Raw genomic sequence first — 15,505 nt, forward strand, 5'->3', positions numbered from 1 at the left:
ATTTTATAATTTTTATTGAATTTTTATAAAAAAAGTAACTGATGATCATTACAAGATGAAAATAGTTTGAAGACAATATCCTTATGATAAGATATTCTAGTCGAAAGACAATTCTTACCAACTTTTGAAAATTTTGTATTTTGTATTTTTTTAAGAAACCAATTCAACGTTTTTGTATTCGTAAAACTGAGACTTGCACAGTAAGGAACACAAAGTTGCTTGCTGCATCTTAATCTACTTTACATCCTTCACTAGGCAACTTACTCTTATTATTAGTTTTCACATGATTTTTTTTCTTCAAATGTCTTTTTCACTTGTGTGCTAACTCAATTTTTCATACAAATGTTTACAAAAAAAGATTTATCATACCCTCATTATACCTCTTCAATACTATTACCCTTTAAAACATATAAGGTTTTCCAATAAAAGGTAACATTTTAATAGCCCGTCATTTGACAAAAACGCATGAAATTATAAAAATTAACCAACAAAAATTCTCTTCCGATGCTCCGCAATGGTAAAGTTATTGAGGACATCTAACCGAAAATAATGACAAATTTCATAAAAAGTAAATTATGATCGATATCGATGGTCTAATTTTGTAAAATAATTTTATACCAAATTAATGAATAAAAAAAAGAGGCTGGGATGCGACCCATACTGATAACTTCCCATCCCGTATGTCGATTTGTCTTGCTTAAAACACTTTTTATGAAAAAACGGACTGTTGGTTTTTATATTAAAATTACTGAATGTCGAAAACTATATTTTCTGTGACATAAAATAAGTTTGAAGCCAATATTTTTAATTTTTAAAAAGCTATTTGTGTCAAAAATCAATTTTTACATATTTTTGTTAATTTTTTTCGGTTTTTATTTTTTTTGTAAAAAAAACTGTCAATTCGGTTTTTTTCAAAATTTGTTCTACTGTTGAAAACAATATTTTTTATAACTAAAAATTAGTTGGAAGCCTTAATCTCAATTTTTTAAAAAGATATTTGAATCGAAATCATTTTTTACCAACTTTTGTTAATTTTGTTCGGTTTTTAATTTTTTGTAAAAAAAACTGTCAATCGATTTTTTCAAAATTTTACTGAATCTTGACAACAATATTTTTTTAAAAGATAAAATTAGCTTAAAGGTAATATCTCAAAGTTTTGAAACGATATTCGAGTCGAAAACCAATTTTTAAAAACTTTTATTAATTTTTTTAGGTATTTATTTTTTGTAAAAAAACTGTCAATTCGATTTTTCTCAACATGTTTCAGAATGTTGAAATCAATATTTTGTATAAGATTAAATAAGTTTGAAGCCTAAATTTCAAGTTTTTGAAAAGATATTTGAATCGATATTCAATTTTTACCAACTTTGAGTAATGTTTTTTTCTGATTTTTATTTTTTATAAAAAAACTGTCAATTCGATTCTTCTCAAAAATTTTTCAGATGTCAAAAATATTATTTTTCGTTGCGAAAAATTGTTTTGGAGATGAAATCATATTTAAGTCGTAAAATTTTTGAGGTGACAAATTTTTTTCAGTTTTTCGATTTATAAAAAAAACCGTTAAATGGATTTTTTTAAAAAAAATATACTTCTTTGATATCACGTTACAATATGTTATATAAAATTTAATTCAAGTCTCTAGCGCTTTTGGTTCGTAAGACATTTAGGGTTAACCAAAATGTTCACCTTTTTTCAAACTGCAATTGCAAAAAAAACCACCCGCGCAATTTTCTTGAGAGCCCTGTCTGCATCTTTCTGCCTTATTAGCTGTATAACAAAATTCATTTGAAATCGATATTTCTTCTGGTTCTTGAGCTATGGAAGACGAAAAAACTTCGCGAACGTACGGACGTACGATCGTACGTGCACACGCACGCACAGACAACTTTCTAAAAATCTTTTATTTCGACTTGAAACGTCGAGAAATGTCAAAATTTTCAATTGACAAATCAGACCCATTACAATAATTTTCTATTTGAAGTTAAAAAAATATTTTATGAATATTATTTTAACTGTAAAATAACATTATTGAGATCTAGTTAAAATCGAAGTAACGGCTTTTTTATAATGAAAATAAAAACCCAGAAAAAAGTAAAAACATTTAAAAAAGTTGGTACAATTGTTTTTTTATTAAGAATAATATCTTACAAAAAAATAATAATCTTAAAAAAAATATTGTTTAAAAAAAAATGTTTTTTTTTTAATTTTTAGTTTTTCCATAAGAATACAAAATTTTAGCATTGACTACCAAAATAGTCAATATGACAACTTTATTTTTAAAAATAGACTACTGGATAGTCAATAGAACAGTTTTTGAGTAGTCAATATGACAACAAAAGTAGTCAATAGAACAACTTCGACAATGAAAATTTTGTTGTCATATTGACTACAAAAAATTGACCATCGACGGTTGTAATACTGACTACCCAGTACTCAAAATAGATTTCGGTTTTCAACAAAAATTGTCATATTGACTACCGCAGTTATCCTAATGACTTCCGCAGTGGTCCTATTGACTACAGCAGTTGTCCTATTGGCTACCGTAATTGTCATATTGACTACCGCAATTGTCATATTGACTACCACAGTTTCATTGACTACCGCATAAGTCAAAACAAAAACCGTAGTTTCAATTTCTTTCAACCAAAGTTGTCATATTGACTACCGCATTTGTCATATTAGTCCATATGAAAACCGGTGTTTCTAAATCCTGAAACGAAAGTTTTCATATGAAAGCTTTAAAAAAATGCGATTAAATGAGGTAAGAATTGGTTTTCGACAGAAAACCTCGTTAAAAAAAAACGGTCTTGAAATCAACATTTTTCATTATATGCAAAATATTGTTGCTAACTTTTAATTATTTTTTTATAAATTCAAGTTACAAATTTTTTTGTTTACAAAACACGAAATCCTACAAAAACTGAAAAGACATAGTTTTGACCCAGGTATTATGAAAACAAAGAAATATATTGACTTTAAATTTTTTACATCTCATACATAATGGGCACGGGTTTGAAGTTTTCTGTGTGAGTCGTACCCCAGCCTCTTTTTGTTACCTTCTTTTGTACAATAAAATAAACATAAATTAAATTCTCTTTAAAAATACTCTTTTTTTAAATACTAAAATCAAATCTTTTATTGGAAACTCTTATGTGGTTCAACTTATGCACATTCTACTTTATTTACTTTTCACAACAATAATCATAATGAAAATTCCCTAATTTTCAAACCATAAGTTAATTAATTTTGTTTATGTTTTTATTTTGTATTTTAACATTAAAAATTAAAATTAAATTTAATTAATTTTTGTTAATGAGAAAAAATCTTCTTGGAATGAAGCCAAGTGCTTTCCTTTACCGCACGCGTTAAACAATAATAATTTCGATTTATTTTGGTTGGATTACTTTTTTAGCTCATTTGAAAAATTTCGAAATTTTTTTAATAAATCATTGGGTGATTAAAATTTACTCTAGGTAAACAAATCACTTTTTCTATCTGAACAAAAATAAACTCAACATCATGTTTTCAATTTTTTCTTATTTTTTGTTGTTGTTATTTCTATAAATACAAGTCTTCTATATGTTTTCCATTAAGAAATATTAAGAACATACTCAACACCTCCTTACAACATAGATACATAATTTTTGTGTACGTTAGACGTCTGTTGAAGAAGATCCACTTTACAAGTATGTTCATAATCATAATAAATCATTGTTTGTGGGCGAAACGTGTTTGTAGTTTTGAATTTTGACGTTTTATTTTGTTTAGTTAAGGCGAATAGTTGAGGTAGGTTGAGGTTTTTCTAAGAATTTAAAATGCAAAACAAAACTATAGAAAAGCTGTTGAATAAATTATTTTTAGTTGTGGATTCAACAATATTTTTGTATTTCAAAAACATATAATATTTTTTTTGTACACATTTGAAACAGAATAATACAAAATACATGTTGTTTTTTTTTTAGATCAACACAAATGGTATTCTAACTTTTCTTACCGAATTTCCCGAGTATCTAAATCAACCGTTTCCACTGGAGTATCCGTCGATAGCACCATTCTTCTCAAACGTGGATACATCCGGTGCAAATGATTCAACAACAATCAGTCTTTTCAAATCACAGAATCCCGAAAAATTACAGAAGACCAATGGCCTTATAAGGAGTGTCATTCCCGAAGAATATGATTTTGAAGCAACAACGTTATTTGTTGCCACTTGGGAGAAAGTTGGTTACTACGATGGAAAAACTGATAAACTGAATACTTTCCAGGTAAAACTTTGTCTTAATACCTACTGATGGTAATTCTTTGACATTTTAACTTTCATTTCATTAAGGCCGTCATTATTTGCAATGAAGATACAACCTACGTTCAATTTATCTACCCGAAAGGCGGGATCAATTGGTTGCAAGCTGACACTGGAGAACTTGGCCTACCCGATGTTCGAGCTCAAGCTGGTTTCATTGCGGAGGATGGAAGGTTCTTCACTATTGACGGATCGGGAACTGATAATGTGAGAACTTTTCTGGTCTCAACTCAACTTCAGATAATGATGGTTTTTCTATTCAAAGGCTAGGTACTTCAGTGAGATGTCCAATGTCAATATCGACGGCGTGTTCCTCTACCATGTGGGACTCTTGGATTTCGATTCGAATATTTCTGACTCGGTGAGTCAGGAAACTGAAACTGAGGCACCTGCTCCTAGGACCTGTGCTGAAGGCAATCACGGAATATGTCACTCTTCAGCCACTTGCTTCGATAAATCTGATGGATTTTGTTGCAAATGTCTAAAAGGATACTATGGAAATGGAATGTCGTGTGTGAAAAACACAGTTCCTATTCGTGTGTCTGGATCACTTAGCGGTAATATAAACAATCAGCCCATTGACGCAGCTGCGAAGCTGCAATCCTACATAGTTATGCAAGATGGGCGAAGTTACACTGCTATCAATCCGATCAGTCACGAATTGGGCGCCCAATTGAAGTTGGCTTTACCAGTTATCACCTCGATCGGTTGGCTCTTCGCAAAACCACTGTCTGCCGATGGTTTGAATGGTTATCAACTGACCGGTGGAAAACTCGTTCACAACTCAGAACTGGTATTCAAATCTGGGGAAGTGCTGTATATTAATCAGACATTCGATGGTTTGAACTATTGGGACCAGCAGCAAGTTAAGATCGACATCAATGGACATGTACCGCAGATTGGCTACGATGAAAAAATCCAAGTTCCCGACTACATCGAAGAAATAACCTTCACTTCTCGGAACAGCATTTCGATGATTGGAGAACGTCGCATTGAAATACCCTCGAGGAACAATGCTATTGAATTTGAAATGAAGCAACAAATAACCTTCGATGCTTGCTACTTGGACCACGAGACCGATCCAACCGGAACAAGTATTATGGAGAAGGTTTCGAAGATCACCTTGGACTACTTCCCACAAGATCAAGCTCTCCGCACAGGGTTGCTGGCTAAAATTGGTGCTGATGTTGGTTTGAACCCATGCTCAGATGGTTCAGCGAATTGTGGGGAGAATACTGTGTGTGTTCCAGATGAGGACTCCTACAATTGTATCTGTATGGATGGATTTGCACCTGAAGTGATCGATGGAGATAGAGAAATTTGCGTTGACATTGACGAGTGCCAGACAGGGTCTGACATCTGTGATGATAACGCCCTGTGCAGAAACACTCTTGGAGGATACACGTGCATGTGTCTTGAAGGCTACTTTGGGAACGGTCATGAGTGCAGTCCTCTTGGTGGAAACTACATCATTGAATCTACGACTGGAAGTGGTGAAGAAGAGGCAAATACACTCGATCAAGACAGAAGGGAAGAAATACTCAGGTTACAAGAGGAACAAAGACGTGCAGAGGAAGCAAGACGGGCTTCAGCGGACGAAAGATGGAAAGAAAGTCAAATGAGACAGGAACAAGTTAGAATTGAAGAGGAAAAGAGGCGCGAAGAAGATGAAAGAAGAATTGAGCAATCAATGAGACAAGACGAGGCAAGAAGGGAGGGAGCAAGAAAACAACAAGAAGCAGAGCGAAACAATCAAAGGAGGGAATTCGAGGCTAGGCGGGAGGAGGAACGTAGAGCTGCTGAGCGAATTGAAAATGAGCGCAGAGATCAGGTAGAAAGGCAAGAAGCTGAAATAAGGCAAAATGAAGCGAGGGAAGAAGAGAGGATCAACGAAGAGCAATGGGAAAGTGATAGAAGGCAAGAGGAGAAAGAAGAAAGTGAAACGGAGTATACACCAGAACAAAGTTCCGATTGTTACGTAAGTATTGAATAGGTCTCAGAATTTTCTTAAAAAAGTAAGACTTTTGTAGTGAAAGCTTCAATTTTTTGTTATCAAAGTATAATTGTACAGGCAACGGAATTAAGGTAGAAAGTTTAAACGAGTGGCAATATTGTTTCTGAGCGGCTTTCAATCAAAACATTTATATAAAAGATGTTAATTAAATACAAACAATAACTTCTGAATCTGCAATACAGAGCTTCAATCAACAAGCTAGCAAACTTTCTCCATTTTCAAAAGCGAAGTTATTTGATCTTACGTCTGAATGTTATTTTCCGGCCACCCTCGTTTTTTAGGGTAAACATAATAAACGCTTATATTTGGCTGCTAAGAAAAGGCCAACACGTGTTTATCAAGTTTTATTTACAAGAGTTCCAATCACTAAACTGCAAAAGTCTAACTTTAACTTTTGCTTGATGGTTTTAAACCATTTGATTACATCTTTCACAAAACATTTAAAAGCAATTTCTTGACATTTTTCTTGCGCTGAACAAAAAAGACGACAAACGTTTTTTTGAAAACTCAAGACTCCCAATATTGTTTTTTCTAACATTACCCTCTAAAACTGTTTAACCCTTTCGTTATTTTTATTGAGCATTGTACGAGTATTTTTTTAACTGTCAATTTTTGTTTTGAATTTCCTCCCCCAGCGTTGTTCAAAGGATGCAAATTGCGTGGAAGGACATTGCGAGTGTAGGGAAGGACACAAGGGTAACGGTTTCTTCTGCGAATACATTTGTCGTCCCGATGAAAGTTGGGAGGATGGTAAATGCGTGCTACCCACCGTTGAACCAAGCTGCAGCTTTTTCAGCGGTTGCTCCTGCCCCGAAGGATATGATCTGTCTCCGGACGGCAGCATTTGCCGCCTCATTAGCTCTAATGAACTCCCTACTAATATTGGTAAGGATGGAGTACCATACTTTTTAAATAGTAACTTTGATTTAAAAATCAATCTTTAATTTACTCCCGATAAAGTTACGTGCGACGTTGAAGATAGATGTCATGAAAATGCAACCTGCGAATGGTCCGAACAGGAAATGGGTCACATTTGCATTTGCTTGCATGGTTTCGCTGGCGATGGCTTCAAGTGCAGCAGAATTGATGAATCATGTACAACGGTAGGATGTTAATGCAATGCATTTCTATGCCATGATATGAATGGCCGGCTCTCCTTTTGCTTGTAGACTTAATCCTTACACAAACATTTCAGAATCCTGCCTTATGCGGTGTTCATGCTACCTGCGAGTATAACGAATCAATTGGGAAATCCGAGTGCAAGTGCGAACCACGTTACGAAGGCGATGGAATAAATTGCAAACTTGCTCCCGAGTGCCGTTCCGACGTGGATTGTGGTCAATCGGCGTATTGTGATAAAGGCGTTTGCCAATGCAACGAAGGATTCGAACGTGACTTGTCAGACTTTTGCGTACCGGCCGGCATGTGTGGTGGAACTTATTGCGCTGACAATGCTATGTGCAAATGGGATAACAGACAGCATGTTCAGTATTGTGAATGCATGGAAGGATATCAGGGCGATGGAGTGAGTTCTTGCAAGAGTATACCAACATCGTGTCGCGTCAGAAATACATGTGGGGTGCATGCTACCTGCGAACCTTCTAGAACGTGAGTTTCGCGTCCTTTATACACACCATCCAATTTGTACCTTTACATGATTTCTATAGTCCGTATAATAATTAAGCTTTTCTGAAATTTAAGTGATCCAGCTTTGTTTGAATGCATTTGCAATCCTGGATTCTATGGCGATGGATATCTTTGTATTGAGGAGCAGAACTGCCAGAACACACCATCATTGTGTGACCCTAATGCCAGCTGTCAGTCTATAAATAGTGGTATTGCTTGCGTTTGCAAACCTGGTAAGAAAATCATTGGTTATAATAATTTGTATTGCTCTTATTGTATTTCTTGTATACGAAAATAACATTTTTTTTGGTTAAATCAAAAATCAATTAAAAAGTATTAGAGAAGTTAAAGAATTTTAATCGAAAAAACGCATAATTTTAAATAGATACAAATAAATATTTGAAAATTGATTAAGAGTTCGGAGGTTTACTAAAGTTTATCGATAAAAGATTGTACAAGTGGACTCGTAATAATGGATTTACTTCGGTTTTAAGGGAAAATGTGTTTTACATGCCTACTTTGATTTCAATATCTTCTTGATGGTAAATTGTTTAAAAGCCAGAAATTGTTAATTTTGAGAAAATACATTGTATAATATCTAAACTCTCTTGTTGACTAACTGTTAGAACTTTTTTGAAATGACTAAGGTAATAATTTGATTTTTTCAAATAAGTGGTTTATATTTCCAACATAACCTTTTGAATCATTAATTTCAAATTAATTTTATAGGAACATTCTTGATTTCCTATAAAATGTTTCGTATGTTTACTTAGAAGAGTCATCAAAAGAAACCTAATTTGGTGATCCATTTGACACAATCATATACATAAATAAAATCAATATAAAAACCAATGAAATTAAAAACTGCTGTCAGATTTCATTATTAATATCATAAGCAGATTGGAAAATGTTCTAAACCTCATACTAATGACATTTATATACAAATTGTCTGATCCAACATTTGCCTGAAAATGTGATTATAATATTCTCTATGTAAACGGCTGAAAGGCATTTGTAATATTTTTTAAACTGACATAACTTTTTTCTTTAATGAAAAAAAAAAATATATAAAAATATAAGTATTGAGCTTCTGCATATTTTTTGTACCGTCCTATAACTACCCTCTCTGTCGATTTCTTTCTATTTTCTTAGAGTTTTATCTCATATTCAAAAGTTTAAAACTCCAGTTTGTCTTCTTAAATCGTTCATATTTATTTAACGCTTGTACTGTAATTAAATTGTTAACATGCTTACTTACTTACTTACCTAGGTCCTCAGAACTGTTAAGTCCGTTGGGAACCAATTAAGGGGCATAAGGTTTCTACTACGCCAAAGCGCCATGGTGTACGGTTTCCGGAGACGTGTTTCATCTCCCTCCAACTCATTCCTAGTGACGCTGATTCCACCTCGATTGTCCTGCGCCATGTGCTTCTCGGTCGTTCAGCTCTTCTTCCATTTTGTGTGAGCGGATCCCACTGCACTGCTTGGCCTGCAATGCAGTCGTTACCTTTTCAAAGCGTATGTCCAATCCATTGCCACTTAAGTCATCGTTTTATAGATTCTATAGGTTCCTGTCCTTCTTTGAAAGACTTCATTTCATATACGGTTTGGTCAGAATGTTACGAAAATATCTATTCACGAACGTTTGCAGCTTTCTTGTTATGGCTGAAGTAATCTTCCAAGTGCTGCACCCATAAAGAAGCACAGATTCCACATTTGTGCGAAACAGTCGTAGCTTTGTTCTGAAGCTGATAGAGTTATTCCTCCAAATTGTTGACAGCCGCTTTTGCTTTACCGATGCGGCAGATGATGTCTTGTATGGTTCCACCTTCGATTTAAACGATACTTCCGCTTTTGCTTTGCCGATGCGGCAGATGATGTCTTGTATGGTTCCGCCTTCGATTTAAACGATACTTCCAAGGTATTGAAAGCTTTCCACTTTTTCCACAGTTTGCGAGAAAATATTTATTTGGGAGGATGGTCGGGTTCCGAGGCTGTTCATTTTTCTTTTATCGGAATTAATTTTCAACCCCACAACTTCAGCTTCTCTCACACTTGTTGTCATTTGATGGAGATCCATGATCCTACGAGAGAGTAAGCAAACATGGTCGGCGTAATCCAAGTGCTTTAAATAGGATGACAACGTCCATTGGATCCCTCCGCTACCTGACATAGCTGAGATCAGTACATCGCTTATCACCAACAAAAATAACATTGGCGACAGAATACAACCCTGTCTAACTCCGGTTCGGATTTCAAAATCATCTGACAACCTACCATCGTGCAGAACGTGAAACTTGGATCCTTCATATGCTGCTTTAATAATAGCAATTAGTTTTTCTGGGAAGCCTCTCCTCCCTGTTAACGCTATCAAAAGTCTTCTCAAAGTCGATGATTCAAAGAATGAATGATCCGGAGGGTGTTTATATGATCAATACAGGATGATCCAGCGCAGAATCCTCCTTGTTCGGCATCGAATGTGGCTTCAAGGTGTTTTCTGATGCGTTCCAGTATAACTTTTGCTACTATTTTGGCAACGGCAGTTAGAACGCAAATTCCTTTCCAGTTTTCGCACTTTGTAAGAACTCCGTTTTTGGGAGCTTGACGATAATTCCTTTCTTCCACTCATCGGGGAAGCTTTCGATGGTCCAGGCTTCTTTTATGAGCGGATGAAGCAGTTTGCTTTATGACGTAAGCGCTGATAGTAAAAGCTCTGCGGGAATTCATTAAGCCCTACCGCTTTCTTGTTCTTAAGCGATTTAATTTACTGGGAGGTGCTGTGGGGATTCAGGGATAAGTTTCTTCAGGCGCTTCAGAAGGTATCGTCTGCACTTTGTTTGCAAACACTCGGTTTAGTACCGGGGAAAAGTGTTCTTTCCAATTTCTGACTTGTTTATCCACAGAACTTATCAAAGTACCGTCTAATTCTTTCACAACTTGTTGCTTTGAGCTGTGTGCACCGGTCAGCTGTTTGGTTATTCTGTAAACGGTCGTGCTGTAGCACCTGTTTGCAGCATCTTCTGCTTCTTGAACCAATGCGTTGATGTAATTGAGCTTGTCACGGTGCACACTGCGGTAAACCTCTCTATTTTTCATACGATACGAGGACTCCAGCTTGTATATTTCTTCACTTTGTGCAGCAGTTGTTCAAGCCCTCAACTGTTTGCGTTCGTTGATCTTTGCTCAAGATTCTTCTGAAAGCCAAGTGTTGTTGCTTCCTTCTTTCCGACCGACTATTCTGTCAGCACCTGAAATGAAAACATTTTTCACAGCATTCCAATGGTGTTCGATCATGTACTGTGCTGCTGGTTGTACTCATTTCGTGTGACAGGTGGTCCCTTAATTGTTGACTAGTCGCGGGGTCCTTTAGTCTGGCGATGTTAAATTTGGGGTCTTGTGTTATTACAAGGCTATTGGTGTTGCAGAAGTCAATGAACCTCCCACCATTATCATTGCAATTGCCAACTCCGTGAACACCCATCACAGCCCTTTGTTGTTATTGCCAACCTTAGCATTGAGGTTTCCCATAACCAAAATAATATCTCCGCGGGGAGTGTTGTTGTAGGCGGATCGCAGTTGACTATAAAAACATTCTTTCTCTTCATCAGATGCGAGCTCCGTCGGTGCGTGACGGGTCGTACTCTACTTTGAAATATAGCTTCGATAAGCCTTTCCCCAAAGAGTTTCCACGAAATAAGGCTCCTGGTTGCCGTTTTTGTAAGGAGCAACCCAACACCAGCTTCTCGAGCGTTTCCTGGATCGTGACCACAGTAGAGCAGTACAGTGTTACGTGTCGGTGACTTGTATTTGCCTGACCCCAACCATCGCACTTCGCTTCACCCTAAGATATCTATCTTCTGTCCTTCTGTCTTGTATTAATGTCTTGTGTTGTTATCACCTTACATAGCCTAGTTGCTCAAGGTGTTGTGTTCTCTACTCCGCACATTTATGTGCAGAGTAGTGTGAAATGTAATGTACTCGTAATGTAATGTATCCCGTACCGAATAAATTCTATCTCTAATTGGAGGAATCTGGCATTTTGCGTACCTCCGTCCAGAAGCGTCCTCACATTCCAGAAACCTATCTTTGTTTGGGTGCAATAGCCAAAAGTCGGCAAGGAGTTATCATTAATTATCCGAGGAGTAATATCAGTTTCTGTAGCGGTATGTAGTTTAATTACGAAGAGTGCTAATCTCAGTAACCTATCTTGAAGAGTCAGGAGCTTGCAATTTTTGCTAACTTATGTATATAGGAATACACAAATCATTGCCCGGGGGCCACGACGAGGAGGTTAAGCAATCAAACCCAATCTACCATGCCGCAGGCACTCCAAAACTCTTAACATGTAAATACTAAACATAAGCTTATTTATGTGCGCAAAAAATATTAAGAAAAGCAAATATAAGTTAAATAAACTTAATGGTTGTATCCTTCACATTGTTCAAGGAAAGTGTCTTCCCCTTTAAGTATGCAGCTTAACCAAAGTTTACAAAAAAGGTCTCAAAGATTATATGTATTTAAAAAATATTGCCCAATTGCCAAACTGTTCGATTGATTAGCCTTGTGGAATGTATATTCCTTACGCTCTCGCTCTTAATCAACAGATTTTTGCAGGGCATTTGGCCAAACAGAATTTGATAGTATGTATTGCAATTTATTTATAGAAAATAGGGTCTACAACGATCACTTCAGATATTCTATTTCCTAAGCTTCACTCGCAACCTTGCATCTTCAAAGCAGCCAATAAGCCTCTAACTTTCATCTTTACGTTTTTATATTATTTTTTAAGACCATTTCGTCGACTGATGACACTTCCCTCCATAACTTTCTCCATAATCAATGAATCAATGCAACTTGGGCTTTTATTTTATTGGGAGCTCATATAGACTATAAAAAACTTTAAGCCAACTCAACACTCAGTCCCTTTATAAATGCGTAAATATTTTAGGATTGAGAGCGTTTAACGAAGTTTAATTGTGTTTGCTCCTTGAGGCCCAACACTGTACACTCCTTTCTCCATATAAATACCGTCAAAAAATATCTGATATCTTGTTTTTTCTTCTTCTTTTCAGCCTCTGTTAGCTTACTGGTTTAACAACTCAGTTCGACATCTGTCGAATTCAATCCCTATACTTTTGAAACCACATAATGGATAACCCGGTATAATGAGTATAATGACCCAAACTTCTGTCAGATTTTACTGTCCTAAAATATTCTTAACGTCAAACAACTAACATTTATGTACAAATAGTGTGATGAAACATTTGTCTCTGTCAGCTGACCAATTTTTATAAATTCATCTTCTAAGGAATAATTCGCTTAGTTCGAGAAATACTTGTATTTTTTTCTCACAGTCCTCCTTGTAGCTCAACTGAACCCATCGTTATGCGGGCTACGAAATGTCGATTTCAAGCTTTCTAATTTTAAGCACTTTCAGCTTAAAACAAAACTCCGAAACATTCACTTTAACCAACCTTATCTTTAACTAGAACTAACTTAATTTTCAAGTATTATGTATGCTATTTAAATAAAGCCAAATAAATAAGGGTATTGTCACCACCAAAACAAATATAAAACAAAACAGTCCTAGTTCCAGTAACTTTTTATTAAAATAGGTCTTTACTTTTTTGTTTTCCTTTCCTTCAGGATATCTGGGCAATGGAACAATATGCCGAGAAAGACCGACTTACGACTCTGGATTCCTGTTGATAAGTCAAGGTGTCGTTATTGTGCGTGTTCCATTCAATGGAAAACAAAGTCGACCCATTTCGGTGGCTTCCATGGCCATCGGACTCGACAAGGATTGCATTGAAGGACGTGTCTACTGGGGTGATATATCGGCGAAGAAAATCATGAGCGCAAAATACGACAGCACAGATACTCGTCCGTTCATTACTGATGGTATGTATTTCGAACTTATACGTACATACTAGGCTATAGGTACCTACCTACCTACATATAGAAATGGAACAAATTCCGTTTGTCACCATACGTATAAACATATATATAAACTTTATTGCATTTATTTGATTTTTAATCAAAAATCTTTTGGATATTATTTCTCTGTGCTTGGTTTGGTTGGCTCGTTTGTTATGCTCCCGTTCCGATATTTAAGACATTGAATCGCCAGAGGGAATAGCAATTGATTCCGTATCTCGACGAATCTATTGGACTGACTCGGTAAAGGACACAATTGAAGTGGCTAGCTTAGAAGATCGAACGATGAGGGCTGTATTGGTGAACAAACATTTGGTCAATCCCCGAGGCATTGCTGTCGACCCATATAGAGAGTAAGTGAAAACATAACTTGGATGCTCAATTCTACTCATGCACCCATATCGTTCATTGATTGTTCTTAAAAAAATAGAAAAGTTTGATTATATCTGACCCTTTTGTATCCTTTCCACCATCAGGAAACTTTACTGGTCCGATTGGAATCGTGAATCGCCAAAAATTGAAATGTCCGATTTGGACGGTACCGGCCGCCAGATTCTCCTAGATAAATCAACGGTCATGCTGCCAAATTCGTTGGTAGTGCTCAAAAACAGCGGGGAATTATGCTTTGCCGATGCTGGAAACCACAAAATTGGGTGCATCGACGGCTACACGAATAAGGTGAGGACTGTCGCTTCGGATCTCTCATATCCGTTCGGACTATCTGCCACGGATAATAGTTTCTATTGGACTGATTGGACAACGTATGTATAAGGTGTTTTTGGGAGGATTTGTATGTTTTGAAAACATTTTTTTTGTTTTATAGGAAAAAACTTGAACGTGTCGATTTTGATGGTACCCGTCATCAAGGTATGCGCAGTCGGGTGTTGGGAAGTCACAAAATGTACGGCATGACTGCTGTGGAGGACTACTGTCCACAAGGTTCCAGTCCCTGTCAGATAAACAACGGTGGATGCCCGGCCGATAGGATTTGTTTGTCAAACCGTAACTCACCATCTGGTAAAAGCTGTAAATGCACAAAACAATCAAAGACCTGTGACACGCAATACTATGATGAACATTTTCAACAGTTTATTTAAGAATGATAAGAAGTTGTTTTTTTCCTTAAACAACACTTAAATTGAAAAAAGTAACTTTTTTGAGTTTCTAATAATGTATTTGCCAGTTTCTTTATTTATAATTAAGCATCATATTTTTTCAAAACACCTAAAATATAAGAAAGTTATTCAGCCAAATAGAAGTCGTTAAGATGAACCAAAAATCAAATAACAAACAAAATAATTCAATTATCCTGTCGTGTGCCTTAATTACTGTTTATTTGAATGTTTTTTTTACCAGAAGATAATAATAAAATATTTAAATTTATAGAACTTGTTTTGTTTTTTTTTTACATATACAGTGATGAAAAAAAAGGAACAAGCTTTGTATTCATTCTTTTTAATACATAAAAGAGTTTTTGTGAGTTGGAAAATGTTTAATAATTTATTGCTTAAAAGCAATTTTCAAATATAATAACGAGAAATAATGATACAAGTCGAATTATCATTATTAAGTTGTATCATCCTAAAAAAAATAATAGAAACAAAATTAGAATCGTACTCTTTTTGTAG

The 15,505-nt window shown here is 35.5% G+C and overlaps 1 protein-coding gene across 2 annotated transcripts in view; it reads left to right on the top strand.

The window, feature by feature from the left end:
• Positions 1–15,265, top strand: part of LOC129949473 (nidogen) — a 31,156-nt gene extending 15,891 nt beyond the window's left edge. For both annotated transcript variants that reach the window (XM_056060961.1, XM_056060962.1), the window contains exons 3-13: positions 3,963–4,265; positions 4,331–4,507; positions 4,566–6,278; positions 6,950–7,199; positions 7,275–7,417; positions 7,510–7,922; positions 8,016–8,173; positions 13,587–13,841; positions 14,056–14,230; positions 14,354–14,638; positions 14,701–15,265. In XM_056060961.1, coding sequence (XP_055916936.1) covers positions 3,963–4,265; positions 4,331–4,507; positions 4,566–6,278; positions 6,950–7,199; positions 7,275–7,417; positions 7,510–7,922; positions 8,016–8,173; positions 13,587–13,841; positions 14,056–14,230; positions 14,354–14,638; positions 14,701–14,974 — 4,146 coding nt within the window. In that variant the 3' untranslated portion in view covers positions 14,975–15,265. The remainder of the gene's footprint in view (positions 1–3,962; positions 4,266–4,330; positions 4,508–4,565; positions 6,279–6,949; positions 7,200–7,274; positions 7,418–7,509; positions 7,923–8,015; positions 8,174–13,586; positions 13,842–14,055; positions 14,231–14,353; positions 14,639–14,700) is intronic.
• The last annotated feature ends 240 nt before the right edge of the window (positions 15,266–15,505 follow it).

This window comes from Eupeodes corollae, chromosome 3 (genome assembly GCF_945859685.1).
Source record: "Eupeodes corollae chromosome 3, idEupCoro1.1, whole genome shotgun sequence".
NCBI classification, from domain to species: Eukaryota; Metazoa; Arthropoda; class Insecta; order Diptera; family Syrphidae; genus Eupeodes; species Eupeodes corollae.